An 18,754-nucleotide genomic window follows, 5' to 3' on the forward strand; every position below is an offset into this window, starting at 1 on the left:
CTGTCGGAAAAAGGCCCATGCGCCCATGCATATAGTGGCACACACCTTTTGTGTTTGTGGCATGGGGCCTCTCGTGGATAGAAAACTTTGTTTCGGAAAAAAAAAAAAATAAATAAACGAGATGAATAATGCTGATGGTAAATTCCAGTTCAAGAATGAATCGAAAGGAACCAAATCCCCGATTATAAATCTACTACTCATAGAAACGAGTTCATCGACAGACCTAGAATTATGAACTGCAAAGTAAACTGTGAAAAGGAACAAATGAACCATGTTAGCTATTTAAAAAAAAAAAAATGTGTGAACCAGACAGGTAATGCTGATAGTAAACTTTTCTCAGGTCTCAAGTACCATCTAGACGCTGTTTCTGGCAAAAAAAGAAAAAAAACCATCCAGACGTTGTGCTTGGATATCAACGATCCAGAATCTCCTACTCATGGACCTAATGAGTTATCTCAATGCAGCAATGTGGAAACTCAAACCCTTGGAGGATATTTCATATTGCTTGCAAGTCTTTCTATAATCAATTTTAGCATATATTCTTCCTTCATGGGTATAAAGAAGGCAATTTTGTTGCCGATGTACTTGCCTCTTCGAGAGCAAGATCTCAAAGTTCTAATTTCTGGCATTCTAATCCTCCTCCTTTTATTGCTTAGTGCAAGTTCCAGCTTTCTTCGCATGCTTGACCGCGACGCACGAAAGCCGTTGCGAGTTAATGCATCCGTTTTCTTTGTTGCGTGAGCCTACAAGCCTTTCTTATTTCAATGCTCGCCTTCTGAATCTTCAGTTAGGGGCCTTTAATATTTTGATTAGAGTAGAGATTGCGAGAGGGCAAAGTGTGTCACCATGTCATAATCGCAAGTCTATTTATAATCGCAACTGTTGTCATAGTCAACAAGGTTGAAACTTCCAAAAAATGCTTCAAATTGGGAGGACGATCCTCCGGTGAACTTGCCGTACCCCAAGCTAACACAAATGAATAAATAAAGTATACTAGGGCACTTGAGAGAACCATGTCAAAGAAACTCGGCAAAATAACCCTTTACCTTTGGGAGAAGGGTGCTCTCCTATCTTTTGACCAGGAAAGCTTTTATTGTTTTACCCTCGTAGTCAGGACACTTGCGGGGTTCCTTTTCCCTGTCATCTAATATACTAGTGTTTTTAACCAAAAAATAAAAAAAACTCATGCGATTTGCAATACTGATAGAGCTTTTCTTTTCGATTTTAATTGGATTTGTTATTCTTCTTTAGAACTTCGAAGATCTTGTTTTTTATCAAAAAAGAAAGCAATAATGATCCTTGAAACAAAGGGATCACACGTTCACAGTTTCACATTAGGAAAAGTTGAGCAAATCAAACTACTGACGGTTGGCGAGAATGCTTCCTTTTCTTCACTTGAGGTGCAAGAATACCATATTCCTTTTTCTTTTTCAAAATTTCCTTCTTTTCCGAAATTAAATATCCAATATTTTACCCTTTGGTGTCTCTGTGACAGCTTATCCTTCCCCAATAAGCTAAGAAAAACCTGAGAAAAGGCTGAAAATTAACAGTGAAAGGTCATTTGTGCAATGAATTATAAAAGGAGATAAGGAGTGAAGCTGAAACATCCACTGATCCACACACCACTTTCGTTTCTTTCCCTCTGACATCCTCAAAAGGTATGCAGACCATTAGATTTGATTTTAACCACAAACTCTGTTTAAGTCGGTGTCTCTTCACTCCTGCAATGGAAGCAGCACAGGCGGCAGCAACCTTCAAAACCGTTAACTTCCTCACTGCCTTCGCTTCTCCAAGAGCAACAAATCCAACTACCTCAATCCCTCCAGCAACATCTTCCAGGCCAGCCATGGTGGGTATCTGTGCTGCTTCTGGAACCAACACAATTTCCCTAACCCCGAACCCTAAGCACAACTTTTGCTTCGTCACTCGCTGCTCTGCTAAACCAGATGTTCACAACGACAACACAATCAACGAGAAACCAAATGTCAACACAGCCCTAAATTCAAACACCCTTCAAGTGGAACCGTCAGCTTCCCCTCCTAATCAAACATCTTCTTCTTCATCCTCTAGAGGCTTGGTGTTTGGTCTGGGTCCCGGGAGCTCCTGGGACAGCCAAGAGATTGGATCTCCTGTTGTGAAAAGATACATCAGCGACGACGACGAGAGGTGGTTTCTGTGGTATCATGGGAGCTCGAATGCAGGTCTCTCCTCTGATTCCATAGGATTAGCTGTTTCAAGCAATGGAATCCATTGGGAGAGAGGTGCAGGACCAGTTAAATCAAGCACAGACACTGGTATGGTAATGAACTGTAGCAAAGATTGGTGGGCTTTTGATACCGAGAGTGTTAGGCCTTCTGAAGTTGTGATCATGTCGAGTGCAAAGGTCAGAGCTTCCAGTGCTGTTTACTGGCTTTATTACACTGGGTTTAGTTCTGAGAAGGTGGAGGTTTCAGTTTCTCAGCAACTGTTGGAAGAAAGACACCACGTTTCAAGATCGTTGCCGGGACTAGCGATCAGTCAAGATGGGAGACACTGGGCTCGGATTGAGGGGGAACATCACAGTGGTGCACTGTTTGATGTGGGCACAGATGCTGAATGGGATTCACTGTTTGTTGAGACACCTCGTGTTGTTTTTCACAGTAATGGAGATCTGAGGATGTACTATCACTCATTTGATGCAAGAAGTGGGCACTTCGCAGTAGGAATTGCCAGGTCAAGAGATGGGATTAGATGGGTAAAGCTTGGGAAGATACTTGGGGGTGGACCCAAGGGTTCATTTGATGAGTTAGGTGTGATGAATGTACATGTGATTGGAAACCGGAAGGATGGGGGTTATGTAATGGCATATGAAGGTCTTGCTGCAGATGGGAAGAGGAGTGTTGGATTAGCAGTATCTCCAGATGGGTTGAAGGATTGGGTGAGGTACGGTGAGAGAACAATTCTCACGCCGTCTATGGAAGAAGATGGATGGGATAATCAAGGTGTGGGATCCCCATGTCTGGTTGAGATGGATGGCGATGCTGGTGACTGGAGGCTGTACTATAAAGGTATTGGAAAGGGAGGAAGAAGTGGAATAGGACTGGCAGTTTCTGAAGGCAGTGGGTTTAGAAGTTTCAGAAGATGGACGGGTTTTCATCTCTAATATTTTTATATAATGGATTGTCTACACCAAAAATAGTGTTTTATGGTCAATCCAAATTGAATATGGGAACCTCAATTCTTTTTTCTTTTATCGGTTTAGTTTCTGTTCTATTTCTTAAATACGAAATTGGCACTCATTTTTATGGCTCAAAAAAAATAAAAGGGGGGGGGGGGCATTTTATAACTTGCACGTGTTATTGATAGCACCACAAATAAGAGCTTTCATATTGATGATTTCTACACCCCTAGGAGAACTATGAATTTTTATCTTCCTTGTGTACAGCATAACCTACTCAGAGTCAGACTCTGATGATAGCACCTGGAATGCATCTTTTGGTTCCACATCAGTGATTGACGGCGGTGTGTCTTGATTTGATAATCTAGTGCTATTTCTTTGCATGGATCTGAACCTTTCCTGCAAAGAAGCATGAACTTTTGTTATCAATTGGTGCATATACCATGGACATTCTTTAACATATGGAACTAATATCATACAACATCCAAAACCAGCCTTTCTATAACATAAAATGACATAGGTTGTTCAGCTAAAACACCCCATCTGTGGTAACATATATGGATTATAAGTTCATGACCTAAAGCCAAAACTTGACCTAAATTGCAATAAATCATACCAAAGCAGGATGGCCACTTATTTCTAACTCGGTCTACAGCCATCCATAGGCATTTCAGTCTCCAAGGGTACACTGAAGACATTTTCATCAATTTGAAGCAAGTGTCGAGGCACAAGGTTCAGAAACTTGTCAAGATACTCATAGACCTGGTTATACTTATTTCACATTTAATCTTTTCTGTCAACATCTATTTACTACAGGATAGAACAGCAATTGCGGGCATTCAAATAGAAAAGATTACAAATTCACATTTAACATATTAGAATCGATGTGTATCTGGAAAAATAGTTCCTGGAGTAGGCACACACTAATCTCGTTTCAATCTATCCAACAAAAAAAAATCTTTCACACCACGCACCTTTGTACTTTGTTGGTTTGAAGGACTTGGCTGAGTTGACTTACTCCTTCGCCGCCAGATGCTGCCAGATGATATCAATGCTCCTAACAGAAAGATTGGACCAAGTCTTGGATCTGCCAAGAGATCATAGATACTATTCATGACGCTCTGAATCTTATGTTTCATTCCTTCAGTTTTAGATCTAATGCTCTGGGCCCCTCTTGACCAGATTGGATCTGCGTCCTCAGGAATAAGCTCAGGAGTTTTGGTCCTCTGAAAATAAATTGAAATGCACAAGTAATGGCAGTGTCAGAGAGATGCCACATAAACTCCACAGATACATCTATAGTCTATACATGCTCTTTTTTAGTTATTTAATTTTGATAGATTATGGTATATATGCTCATTGTGTGGTATTCTTGATTAAAGTAATAGTATGGGGTGGATGCCCATAGCTAGCGGGTAATCAAGTGGATTATGGGCAACTATGATCACGGGTGAGGCTGCCACTTCATTTCTACATAAGCTTTTCATGTAGCAGCACATCCCATGTATTGCCATATTGAAACCCTCCAATCATCAAGTCCCATCATGGAGAGCTGGAGAAAAATCCACAATATTTTTCCTTTGGTCAGCAATCCACTACTTCTGTTGCAACCAAATTAGTTGCTCATGAAATTCTGAATGCTAGTCATAGAGCAGCTACTGAAAATAAATGAAGTTTTTTAGGTGTGATAAAACTGTTATCTCAGAAGCATCCTATAAGATTCAAATATAGTAACTTACATATAAGGGAAGATCCCTGGAATCACCGTCCTTGATTATTTGTGAAACCCACTGAATAATCTGCAGATAAAACATATTGAAAAAGAAATATTCATGAGAAACACATCAATTGATGTCACAAGGAAAACTAGTTTAAACAAAAGTTATTCTCTCACTTGATTGAAGAGATGAGTTTACAATGATTTCATAGTACTAAACTCATTGATTAAGCACCAGAAAAGGTTCAGCTGCGGTTGGTTTACTCCTGGACCAGCTTTTGGTCCAAAACAGACCCAAGCCAAACCTTGCAGTTCTGCTTCCAACAGTTTTTCTGGTGTAGTCTTGAGCCAGCATTGGCTCACTAGGTCAGTCCAAGCATGGGTCAGTTTAGGGGCTGTTTACTAGTTATTACTCTCTCTTTTCTGCTTTGATAATGTCCTAGTTAGCACAGACTTCCTCCCATAGCCTATGGTTAAGAGGTTTTCATTGTCTTTCTCTGTTTGGTTTCCTAGTCTGGTCAGGTTTTAGTAGTACTATAAATAAGATTTAAGGGCTCTCAGCCCTCCATGATTTTATGAGTCGATAACACATGTGGCTTTTCACCTCAAAATTCTGTGGTGATTCATAATTCTGCTGTTGTGATTCAGTGACCCCTGTTGTGGTGATTCCACTCCAGGCCATTGATGGTGCTTCTGTGATGCCTTTTGGCTTGACCATTGCCCCAGCAACGTTTTGCACCCTGATGAGCGGTTGTTCCACCCCTACCTGGACCAGTTTGTGGTGGTATATCTTGCTCCCACCAAAGGTCTTTGATTGTGTTTGTTATGTGAATGTTAACAAATCCTCCCGCACCAAACTTGATCCCAAGGCTTTAAAATGCCTCTTTCTTGGGTATTCTTCCACCACCAAAGGCTACAAGTGTTGTCACCCTTCCTCTCGCAAGCAACTTCTTTCCAAAGATGCCACCTTTCTTGAGTCTGCCCTACTTTGCACCTCATCAGCATCCTTTTCAGGGGGAGAATGGAAATGAAAGTGAAAAGGCTACTGATGCCATCCCATTTCTTACTCCATTGCCTCTTACTCCTTTTTCCATTGATATTTGTAAAAATAAAGAGGTGGATGATGTTGCTACTATGGATGAACCTTGTACAGAGAAGGCACATGTTATTATGTACATATGAAGGACAAAGAAGACCTGCCAAGAGTCCTCCTCGTCTCCACATCCTGAGCTTCCTCTTCCTCAGTCAAGTAACATCTCCTCCCCTCATTTGGAGTTGGATCTTCCTATTGCCGTTCATAAGGGTAAGAGAGCTTGTACTAATCCTATAGCCTAGTTTCCTATGATGCTCTCTCTCCTACAGATGTTGCTTTTGCAGCCGCTCTTTCTTCTACTTCCATCCTCAAAACTGTTACTGAGGCTATGTCAGACCCTAGGTGGAAACAAGCCATGTCAGAGGAAATGATGGCTCTTGAGAAGAACTGTACCTGGAAACTGGTTGACCTTCCCAAGGGGAGAATCCCAGTTGGATGCAAATGGATCTATACAGTCAAGTACCGATCAAATGGTGCTATTGAGAGGCAAGATTGGTGGCCAAAGGGTACAGTCAAGTGTATGGAATTGACTATCAGGAGACCTTTGCTCCTGTGGCCAAACATAACTCTATAAGAGTTCTTTTATCTGTGGCAGCAAACAGAGATTGGCCCCTATATCAGTTAGATGTGAAGAATCCCATCCTCCATGGAGATTTAGAGGAAGAAGTGTATATGCAACCTCCTCCTGGCTTCAAGTTTCCAACAAAAGATGGGAAGGTGTGTCTCCTAAAGAAGGCACTTTATGGTCTAAAATAGTCACCAAAGGCTTGGTTTGAGAGGTTCAGACAAGCCATTCTGAAAAATGGATACTCCCAGAGTCAAGCAGACCACATATTATTTACTCGGAGAGGTGGGACCATCACAGCACTGATTGTGTATGTTGATGATGTTGTGGTAGCTAAAGATGATAATGAGGAGATAACTAGGCTGAAAGCTTATTTGGCTAGACAGTTTGAGATCAAGTATCTAGGACACTTGAAATATTTCTTGGGTATTGAAGTGTCAAGGTTTATGAATGGAATCAATGTATGCCAGAGAAAATTTATTCTAGATCTATTGAAGGAAACAGGAATGTTGGGTTGTAAACCAACAAGTTCTCCTATTGAGCAGAATTATAAGCTAGGAGAGGATTGTGGCCCTTCCCTTGTTGATGTAAGGAAATACCAGAGGCTAGTAGGGAAGCTGATTTATCTATCTCTGACTCGCCCAAACATTTCTTATGCAGTGGGAGTAGTGAGCCAGTTTATGCATGCACCCAAGAGTGGGCACTTGGATGTTGTGTACCGTATCCATAGATACTTGAAGCCCTCTCCAGAAAAAGGACTTTTGTATGCCAGGAACAATCACTTGAGGATTGAAGGCTATTCCGATGTTGATTGGGCTGGATCCATTTCCGACAGAAGATTTACATCTGGTTATTGCACATTTATGGGTGGAAATCTGGTTACATGGAGAAGCAAGAAACAGTCGGTTGTAGCTAGATCCAGTGCAGAGACTAAATACAGAGCTATGGCTCATGCTGTTTGGGAGCACACTTGGCTGTGTCGATTGGTTCTCGAGTTGGGGTATGACACTAAAGGACCTATGAGACTCTACTGTGACAACAAAGCAGCCATAAGCATTGCTCACAACCCAGTACAACATAATAGAACAAAGCACATTGAAGTGGACCAACAATTCATCAAGGAGAAGATTGATTCTAGTAATATTTGCACACCCTTTGTGAGGACATGTGATCAATTGGCAAACATCTTCACCAAAGGACTCATTTCTCACCAGTTCAGTACCCTCTTATGCAAGCTGGGAATGTATGACATATATTCACCAACTTGAGCGGGAGTGTTAGAATATTGTGTTAGGGGTACATTAGGAACTGTTTATTGTTAAGTGGTCCCTATATGTAATTTTCTTTATTTCCCTTATTTAGCTTTCACCCCCCTTAGGGAGGAATATGTAATTTCCTAAACAATGTTTAAATCTAATGTGGGTGAGATGAGCAAAAGCTCATTCACGATTTTGGCTCCCATCGTGTCTCTCTTTCTGTCATCGTCTCTCCTTCTTCTTCCTTCCTCTCTTCCATCTTCTTCCCTCATCTCTAACCCTAACATCCTTCATTTCTAACTGACATTGTGGTCAATAGTGGGATGCTTGAAGAGCACGTGGAGCACTTACTTCCAGATATTACACGACAACCAGTTTGATGTCAAGAAGGAAAAGTGCTTTTTTGCTTGACAAGAAGTCTTGTTCCTTGAACATCGGATCAAGGGAGGGACCATTTGCAGAGCTTAGAAGCCAGGATTGGGAGCTGAGCCGCTTCAAGAGGAAACCCGGGAAAAGCTTAACCTCAGTGTACCAAGGTCTGGGGCTGAATCCGATCCAAACCAAAAGAGAAAGAGTCAGTGCCAAGTGAAAAATTCTCTAATTCTGACTGAGTTCTTTGTCCTACTTCTCACCCGGTGATTCCCTAGCTGCTGAAAAAAGTAGTTGACTTGACCAGAATCACAAGTTTTCAATGATTCCGACAATTGGGAATCATTCCTAGGGAAGGCCATATCCTCCTATCTTCTTTTTCTTTATTTTCTTCCCTACGATCAGAATTCAAGTAACTCCCCTGCATAATCTTTTCTCCAGTTTCTGGAGTTTTTTTTTTTTTTTTTTCCTCCTACTGTATCAAGCTGTACTATTGAATATGACCTTTTGCTATTTGTTGTCCTGATCTAATTTTATAATCATTCATAAAGATCAAATCTTGCCTGTGGTTACAGTTTCCAATTCTAACCAGGATTTGTTTAGATTTTTCAGATTCGAGGTCTGACTGTAATTTTGGTTTCAGAATTGACAATAGGATGGAGTTTTCAGTTGACTACTGTTTTCAAAAACCAATTCTGATTCTGTTTCCTAAGATTCCTAACTGAACTCAAATTTCTAATTTCTGAACTTTATATTTTGGGTTTTGATTTCAGTAGCTTATTCCATTGGATTTCCTAGTATTCTGTTGTTATTCTCTTAGATTGCCACCTTGCTGGATTATCTACTGTTGTTATTCCTCTTGGATTGACTGCCGATGGCCCTGTTCTGAGAATTCCTAACCTCAGAAGGCGTCTGTCTTATTTTAACAGCATCCAGCAGTTGGATTGCTTTGAGATTTCGGTATTCTATTCAACCCTATAGAACTAGCCTTCGATCAGAATTGTGTTTATCTGACATCTGATGTGTTTCTATTCTACGAGAATTGGTTTATAACACCTGTACTTTGGTGAATTCAAACCACATTAATCTTCATCTGCCATTCAACCCTATTCAAAGCTATATAAGGTGTCAACCTGATGTGATCCCAGGGTTCGGAAACCCTATTTGGAATTGTTATGGGCCCACACGAGCAATGGAGTAATCAAATTAATAGTTTAGTGGCAAAACTGCAATTATTTTGAAGTTTATAAGAGAGTGGAAGAATTATAAATATCCAGATTATGAGAGGATTACCAAGGCTAAAAGAAAGAACAAATGGGTGTTACAATTAAAGAATAGGGACCACAATGGAACAGACTAGAATTAAAGGACAAAATCGAATTAAGTAAAGGAAGGGCAAAACGGGAAATAACCCCAAAGAAACAATATCATGTGTGGAATTGGGGGGAGGGGGGTTTTGTCTTCAACCTCCCGACCAGCAAGGGCAGAGGAAGAGGAGAATCTTTCGATGGAGAGCTCCTTCGTTAGAGCACTGATGGGTCTACCATTTTGAGGCCAAGTTCTCAACCCCGAATTCTATTGATATCAATGGGTATAGTCAATCAAAACAGCAACCAACAACTCAGAAATTTTCCAGGAGGTGGCAATAGGGAGAAAACCAGATCTGTTGGCAGAGTTTCAACATATAGTAATATTAGGACTGAAGACTTAGGTTTCAGGTTTGCCTTTGAAGGGGCTTCCTTCACTCTAAATCACAGAGTGAAAGAGAGAGATGATGGAGGACAAGGGTTGCAACTACCGCTACCAGCAAAATATTAAATCAGGAAGATAAAAGGGGGAAAAGAAGGAACAAGAATTGAAAGGAAGGAGGATTTAACTAGGAAGGAAAGGTAGTACCTGACAAAGGAAGATGGCCAGATCGATGGGGAAGAGAAGAGCAGCAGCTGTCAATCAACTTCGACAGACAGGACACATGCACATCAAACCACAACAATAAGGAAACTCAACTCTATTTCATTCCATTCAAATCTGTGTAGTCGATGAGAACATCCCAACAAATAAACAAAAATTAAAGAAGACTCCTAAATTGATTACAAAACTGAAACAAACTTGGAATCAAACACTTATGTCCTACGTAATCTAATCCCAAAAAATAAATAAATAAAGTGAAATGAAAATTACAAGATTAACCACAAAACAAATAAATCACTACTAGCCCTCATTAGATCAAAATACCAAGATGGCTCCGTTCTGTTTGGGTTTGGGTTTGGGTTTCCAAAGCCAGTCGGATTGGTCCAACCTCTCTAGAGTCACTGCATCACAACCCTAATTCATGCATGCCTTTTCTCACATAGTCAATTTAGTCCTACCCCTTGCTCTTTTGGCTCTTCCAATTTGAAACGATGCATTCTAAGATCTAGGTTGCATAAGCCCTTGCCACCTGAAACAGATTTCTCTCAACTTATCATGTATCCAAACTACTCCTATATTATCTCTAACATGTCCAACTCATTTAAATGATCCAAGGTTCCTAATGTCAGAAGCTACAAGAATCATGTGTTTCTAAACCCTTTGCTAAAATGATTTATTGATTATAAAACATGAATTTGGACAGAATGATTCAGAAGCATCTGTGTATGAGCCCTTGAGTAGCTTGAGTAAACTATGGAAGAAAACAACCAAAACTTCAAGAGAAGTACTAGTAGTTAGGAAAACATAACCAGTTAATGGATATAGGTTTGTAATAGATGCATTGATAAGCTTGCAGTTAACAAAGTAAAATTACATAATCTCTCAATAAAAGCTAAGAATACCTGTGGAATGTCATTTGAACCATTATACCTCGCCACAAGCTGTGATGCAGGATCCACATCATTTTGAAGTGTATCCCATATTGTTTTGGGCTTCTTCTCAACTTTTGTTTCATCTTCTGTAGAATTCCTTTTGTAACGCACAATAAATAATTGTGGTACATCATTAAGGCCCCTTCTTGGTCCACAGGTTTCATAGCTGTTTTCTGAATGGAGGTAGAAGAAACAATATTTCTGGATGATATATGGAAATGTTAGTTTATAGACAGTACAAACAGATCGAAAAAGAAATGGAATGCTTCAGAAAATGTTAAAATGTATGCAGATCTGCCATAAATCCCAAAACCGCTTCCAGCAAGCACAGAAAAAAGAATTATGATTTCCCACTAAGTCATGAATTGATTTATATCACTAAAGTGATTACACCAACCTACACTTCTCTCTGGTTTTTTCAGTATTTTACAATACTACTGTCAATATGTGTGAACCACTCAATAAGGCAACTTCTTTTCACCATGGAATGCTCTGACGGTTCTTCGGTGCACATGCATTCAAAGAGGCAAGAAAAACCTCTACAATTGGCAGAGCTAGGGGGGAGCACAAATCCAGGCTCTGCCGTTGCTGCTTACACTATACTTTGCCACAAGGTAAAGGTAACTAATATCTTAAAATGGACTGAACTTTAGATGACTCTAGCTCAGTATATAGTTGACAGCCTGACACTCCAGTCTGATGAATCATACTGTTTGATGAACAGACATAGGGTATGCCCTATGATTAATATATGTAGGCTAAGGTGTTAACATACAATCAGAGTCATTTCTTTCTCTTCAGTCATGTTTATGAAGGCTTTTTTTCCCCCTTCCAAATAATAAAACCCATGTAAAAGATAAAGAGATAATTACTTGGCCAGATTGCTTGACACCCCTAACTATTGACAAGTTTACTTGAAGCCCCAAGAAACCTGACGGTGTTAGTGGGTCAATGAAAAGACCATTTTACCCTTATGAGTTATTCAACTGAAACCCTTAAACCTAAAATGACCAACTTACTCTTTAAACCTCAAATAACCCTAACCCAAATCCCCTTTCAATCTTTAGAACGTTGGAAAAGAAGCTTGTTATGGTAGTGCTCCATATCCATCACCGGTGAAGGTGATCAGCCTTAGTGACCGAAATTTCCGGCATATATCTTTTGATTTGATCACACCCCACAAGAAAATTCAACTTTATTATGAAAAAAAAAAAAAGAAGAAGAAGAAGAAGAAGAAGAAGACTACAAGGATGAGGCTAACAACCAACAGCGGACACAGCAACAAGTCACCTGTTTAGGTGGTTCAACTTGGATCATTCATTGTTTAAACAGAATTTCCATTTAAAAACCTGATAAACATGTATTCAGTATATAGCCTGTATGGAGGACAAAAGCAAGTATTGATCTAGACCCTAATGATAGGCATAACCCAAAAAAAAAAAAAAAAGGGACAGTCTCTCTTGACCGCCAAAACCTTCAAAACACTATTAGATGCAGCATTTTTCATTTCCTTCTCCTGCTCACAAAACCCATTCAGGCTCAGCATAATTTTTCCTTATGAGAGAGTTCCAAGGTTTCTTTGAGACATTCTCTCTTGGGGGAGGAGGAGATAAGAGAGAGAGGAACAAAGAAAACCTAAATCAAAACCAAAACCATTAACCAAAAATCCTTAAATCACAAAGAAACTCTAAATCAGAGCACATCACATCAAAACCCTTAAATCACAAAGAAACCTTAAGGCAAAACCAAAACCAAACCAAACCATTAATCAAACAGACGAGAGAAGACACCATGTGCAGGTTAGGGTTTCGGTTAGTGGAGGGCAGAGATCTTGCTTGAGGTAAAGGGTGGTCACAGAGGGTTTCAGAGAAGAAAGGTGAGGTTCATTCTTCTCTGGCTTCGATCTTAGCCGGCGGTAGAGGATCTTTTCTTTCTTCTCCGGTAGAGAAGGTTCTTAAATGATCAGAAGAGAAAACGATAGAGAAAAGGGAAACGATAGAGCAGGGAGTGATTTTTCTTTCGGTAGGGAGGAGTTAATTGATGGGCATAATGGTCTTTTTACTATCTTTCAAGGAAAGTTTTGCCATTTACGATTTTTCCCTCAGATGATGTCATCATTAAATGATATTGACTAACGGAGAGGGGTCAATTGTAATAATTCTAAAAATGCAAGGGGTGTCCAAGTAAATTTTTCAATAGTTTGGGGTGTCAAGCAATTTGGCCTTAGTATGGGGGCTGTCCAAGTAATTATCCCAAAGATAAATTATCGGATAATATCAGCATAAAGAAAGATGATTTCATTTAAAATCCTTCCAAATAAAACCCATGTAAAAGATATATTATAGGATAATATCAGCATAAAGAAAGATAATTTCACTTAAAATCCTTCCCTTTACATAGTTTTTTCCACCAAATGAATGAGGATGAATAAAATTTTTAAGAAACATACATGCCAACCACCATGAGGACCCAACTCTGGCTCCAAAAAAAAAGAAAAAAGAATACTCAAATTGTTTGAATTAATGCATTGTTTAGCCAACAGCTTTTTAGAGACCTTTTGTCCTCCAAACGATACGGACTATATAGGTCGCTCATTCTGAATGGTCCAATCATGACTTGAAACAGTTTTTGGAAACACTAGCTTAGGTGTCCAGAAGCCTTGGTCAACTTGGCGCCTTGGTGTTGCCCTTGCTTTTAGACCCTTCTCCAACGCCTTGGGTAGCCTAGATGCCGTGACAAATATGATCAGTTTGAATCGGGCCTAATAAGTCCCCACACAACTTGCTCTGTAGTGGGAGCCATTGTGCACAGGGTTGCTCTTTTTCTTTTTCTTTTTTTGTTTTTGTCCGTTTAGGTAACTGGGCCTCGTAGGCCAGGGCATGGACATGTTCCTATATGGTCGGTTGGTTACCAGTCCATAATCGGGCTCAAGTTTTTAAGGTAATCAGGGATATAATTGGGCTTTAAACGGACTGTAATCAGGTTAAATGTCGGGTTTCAATCAATCGGTTCAAGTCGGGCCTACTGATGGGGCCAGTTTTTGACACCTCTAATCATAAGTAATACTATATAATAAATTTTTGGGAGATTAGTACACCTTATATGTGATGAGAAGGTAAACTCTTAATTAAGTATAACATCATGCATGTCCTCGTAGTATACTTGTACTATGTTACATATATTTTTCAGCTATTGAGACTGCCTCCATTTCCTACAGATGCTGTTATATGGGCATATAAATTTGAATCTAATATAATTTAGTTTTATAAGTATCAATAACATATCCTCCTTCCTTTCGTTCTCTCCCTTCTCTATCTCCCTCTTCCTTCTTAGGCTCAACCTACAACTGAACTTCGTATCAGAGCCATGAACAGGTTTGAGTTGAGCTGCGAAAGTAATCCTGGACTGCTTCCTTACTTTGGAGCCCCAGAGTAATAGAGTGTTCCAGGAAATATACCAACACATGAGGACTTGAATCAATGCTCACAGATCATAATAAGAAGGGTTATTTGTGAGATTTGGTGTAATTTTATCTTTCGTCAAAATTTAATTGACCCAGACCAGTCACCGAAATGGATTAATGCACACTCAACAGCTAGAAAGGAGGTAATGCATGTGTTTGTCTTTGAGTGCAATATATTGCTGAAGGAACTTGCAGAATGCAAAACCTATTCTACTGGAGATTTGAGTGACTGATTTATTTTTTCTTTTCCCTTTTTAATTCTGCGATATCTCATTCAACCTTCAAGCATTTGATTCGTTGACACCAAACCTTATATTAATCCCATGGCTTCTAAATTATAATTGACATATGACCATTCTTGCACCAAATTAGATGGCCATACCTAAAACCTAAAACCACAAAATAAGTAAAATCTCTTGCAACTGACTATTCATTTAACTCTTAAAACAGAATAATTGCACCATAAATTTATGTTATGTCGACAATTAGTTTTTTTAGGAGCTATATAAACAACTCATACCTCCTACACCTTTCTTTATAACAAATATTAACATTGCTTTCAAAAGTATAAGCCTCACATGCCTCAAGTAGATCAATTAAAATCCTACTTCCAATTAACCTTAGAACCTAGCACAGTTTTGCCCACAACTTGAATCCTACCTTTCTGATCTAGTTTCCGAAGGACACGCAACCCACATCTTCTGCCAAAATTTCTCATTCGGATTTTGTTACTCATTAGCCAATTCTTGATCGGGTGGCACTATATCACATGCATGACACTCCAACCATGTAATAATGACAATTCCAATTTCACTCCACAAGAATGAAACCGTTGGGATACTAAATTGACATAGACCACCATATCACATGCATGACACTCCAACTATGTAATAACGTCCAGTCCAATTTTGTGAATGTTAGGCCAAAGCTAAAAGGTAAAAGGATTTGTGATGTTCAACTGGATGAAAAACTCACTTTTTGTGCTTCACCGTCAAGCCATGTAAATGTCAATCGTTTCTCTTTTAATGCTTCAGCAGCTGGTATTGAAGATGTATTAAGATCACTGTTGGCAGAATTAGACTCGTCATCATTTCTTAGCCTACCTTGGACCCTGCGCATAGTCTATGAGAATTTAAGATTTGCATAGATTGTTAGTTATCATTAGACAGTATAGGCAATTGCAACACAAACAACATTACATAACTATCATCATGAGGGCAGGATTTTATCATGGAGTCGGATCCCAAGTTTTTATGGATTCCTTCTTTGTTACCGATAAAATCAAGTTAAGAAACTTTAAAATAATTCATCAAATCCAATGATACTGCCATGTAATTGCAAAAAGTTTAAAGGTAAGTCCTAGGTTATTAAACATATTTAAATAATGTGGACTTACTTCACGCATTTTGTTGAGCTCCAGGCTTGGCCTCCCAGCAAGAATCACACAGTACCAAGTTGTGGTATCATTTCCAGCACGAGAATAGGCTCTCGCATCACAGCCAAGCTCCATTGAAGTTAGGCTCCTTAATTGGGGTAGATCTGGAAAACATAAACTTGCTAAATAAATCCTACAAGGTAGCTTCCTTCAGACCCACAAATCCATATCATATTTGGGTCTGCTATGTGAATCCCTCTGATGCAGATAAATCACAGAAGTGGGTTATTTTAATGGAAATAAGCATTAGGCTGGGTTACACATGTGTTGGGCCTTTGGTCCAATGGATTTTTGTTGTAATGGACCACTTTGATGGACCTAAAATATGGGTAGGAATACAGGATTTATTAGTTAAGTTGGGGTCATAGTAGTTGTTTTCTATTCAGTTCTTACTTGTTATTGTATCTTATCTTAAGCTAGAAGAATAGAACTGATATTAGCAATCCAGCTTATATCTATTGTCAGTCTCTTGGTAAAATAGGTTTCTGCTTTTAAAGATTTTTCTTCCGGATAAGGTTTATCTATAATCAGTTCTGATGCTAGTCTACTGGCTTTGCTCACATTATAAATAGATGTAAAGGCCATAGGTCTCTCAAAACTATTTGAAGTAATATATCAATTCTGCTTTTTGATATTCTACTGAAGTGAATTCAGTAGTGTGCTTAGAGGATCCCAAGTTAAGGCTAAGGTGGATTCCTTGATGGAAGAGTGGATTCTCTTCACAGAGTTTGGTGGATTCCTGCCCATTCCTTCTATCTATTTTATTTTACACCTTGCAGAACCTCTTTTTTTCACTCAATTTTCTTGTCTGTTCCCCTGTTCTGCTATCCTGTTAAAAAAACTGGTCCCTTGCTGGATTTCTGGTTCAGTAATAGTCTTCATTGCCCTCTCCCTATTACTCCCTGATACATGGCTCTTGAAAAAGACCACGAAAAAAATCCAGTTGATAACTTGATAATAAAAATAAATAAATAAAAAAAAAACCTACAGATCTGTGATAATATGCAAGCAAAAGCTTGGTGTTGGCTGGGTTTGAGCCAAAAATGTACACCATGTAAGATTGGCCTAGTATCGGAATCCAGAAAATAAGTGCAATCAATCCAAGCTCCAAACTAACTAAGGGGGTGCACTTGGACCCTATTTGAACTACATCACACCTAATTGCACGATGAGAGGCATAGGATGCATCTCATTTGTTCTAATAAATTATGCAAATCACCTGTCACCCTAGACTTTTGAAAACCTAACTGCTTACTGAATTGACGTGAGCATTTCTATTGTAATTTGAGCCTAATATAGCCAATAGACCAATACCAACCTCAAATATAATAGACCAATACCATCCTCAAATATTTAAGATCCAAAAAAAAACCCTAAAAAATTAATCCATATACAGCCCCTGTAAACAGAAACTGTTATTAAACAGTTAGTTCCAAACAGGAAAAAAATTTAAAAATAATTTTTGTCAGTACTAAACAGTACTCATGGAAAGATCTTCATTCATAGGACGACATAACAAAGTCGCAAGATAAGACAATAAATGAGCAGTGATGGCAGGCTATTACATTCATAACATAGTAACATAAGGAACTTCAAAGAGCAGTGTCACTACCTTGATATTTATTTTGTTCTATGATATTTAGAAACTCTGAACTGTTGATGGCTCCTGTCAAATAAAAGAAAAAAATATATATATCAAGCTGCAGGAAATTTGCACCAAGATCTTTATGATTCCAAGAAAGAGAACAAGGGAAAAAAAAAAGATTATATATTTTCTTTGGCCAGGGGGGGGGGTTCAAGGGATAGATTAGCTTGCCATGGTGCACAACAGGTTTGACACCAGGATCCTTCAGAAACACAACAGCAGGGGCAGACTCCACTTCAAACCTATCATTATTGGTTAAAAAAAGTTGATAAATTATAATTCATCCATATTATGAGTAAATCAAAGATGGTGCAAAGAAATATCAACTGCTGACAGATTCTTTTGATCAAGTATCTCAGGTGTTCTATGTAAGCAGAAGGTGGCATCTCACTCATTAATCATAAGAATAGGACCAGAGGAACGTAAGGCAGAATAAAAATCATAATATTAACTTTTAATTTCAAAGATGATAGATTATTGAGTGTTTGGTAGTTTGAATGAGCTTCAATCTAAGGTATATGGATTATCTTTAAAGTTTTTCAATTTATGAAAAGTGGTTTTTAACTGATTTCCACCCCACCCAAAAAAAAAAAAAAAGAGAAGAAAATTTACTACTCATGGATGCTATGAAGTATACTGGAAACAGATATTTGTTTGCAGGGATTAATTAGACCCCTCCCCCCACCAGCAAAAAGAAATGGTTGTTAAGCTGGAATTGAACACATGACAACTAAATTATACGGCTGAAATATAACAAGAACGTGGGTGCCTGGGTGGTGCTATCAAGGTTCAAGAATACAGAATCGGACATGAAATAGGCCTCCACCCATAGTTGTCACGGCGCCAAGGCGAACCAAGGCGGTGGCGGGTTGTCGAAGCGCTTAGACGAGAAGGCGCACGCCTTAAGGCGAACAAGGCGACCAATTGTTATTTTTTATTTTCGCTATTTTCTAACATTATTTAGTAAGCTATATATACCTTGTATCATAAAAAATCAAGATTAAGCAACATCAAGTCATTAAAAATCAACATTTAGCCATATTAAATCATAAAAAATTAACATTAAGTCATATTAAGTTATAAAAAATCAAAATTTAGAGAAATGCTCTGGTTCTATAATAAGTTTGACTGGTCAAATGATATTATTTTTACATGAGACTTTTTGTATCAGTTATAATATAAAACCAGCTTTCCAACAAGTCCAAGATTAC

General features: G+C 38.8%; 2 protein-coding genes across 2 annotated transcripts in view; one reads left to right on the plus strand and one right to left on the minus strand.

Annotated features, from left to right (window-relative positions):
* The first annotated feature begins 1,566 nt into the window (after positions 1-1,566).
* Positions 1,567-3,240, plus strand: LOC122079808. The gene has a single exon (XM_042646537.1). It carries the CDS (start codon positions 1,661-1,663, stop codon positions 3,140-3,142), a length of 1,482 nt encoding a protein of 493 aa, XP_042502471.1. The 5' UTR covers positions 1,567-1,660; the 3' UTR covers positions 3,143-3,240.
* Positions 3,241-3,296: 56 nt separating this feature from the next.
* LOC122079807 (dnaJ homolog subfamily C member 16) overlaps positions 3,297-18,754 on the minus strand; it is a 64,022-nt gene continuing 48,564 nt past the window's right edge. Inside the window, exons 13-20 of the mRNA XM_042646536.1 lie at positions 17,715-17,785; positions 17,511-17,564; positions 15,860-16,002; positions 15,439-15,585; positions 10,971-11,201; positions 4,897-4,956; positions 4,132-4,383; positions 3,297-3,556 (exon numbers count right to left, since the gene is read on the minus strand). Of these exons, the coding sequence (XP_042502470.1) occupies positions 3,431-3,556; positions 4,132-4,383; positions 4,897-4,956; positions 10,971-11,201; positions 15,439-15,585; positions 15,860-16,002; positions 17,511-17,564; positions 17,715-17,785 (1,084 nt within the window). The 3' untranslated portion in view covers positions 3,297-3,430. The remainder of the gene's footprint in view (positions 3,557-4,131; positions 4,384-4,896; positions 4,957-10,970; positions 11,202-15,438; positions 15,586-15,859; positions 16,003-17,510; positions 17,565-17,714; positions 17,786-18,754) is intronic.

This window comes from Macadamia integrifolia, chromosome 5 (genome assembly GCF_013358625.1).
Source record: "Macadamia integrifolia cultivar HAES 741 chromosome 5, SCU_Mint_v3, whole genome shotgun sequence".
Taxonomy (NCBI): Eukaryota; Viridiplantae; Streptophyta; class Magnoliopsida; order Proteales; family Proteaceae; genus Macadamia; species Macadamia integrifolia.

Bases quoted from the DNA above. Each gene is read 5' to 3' on its own strand.
- LOC122079808 (XM_042646537.1), top strand. From the start codon at position 1,661: ATGCAGACCATTAGATTTGATTTTAACCACAAACTCTGTTTAAGTCGG.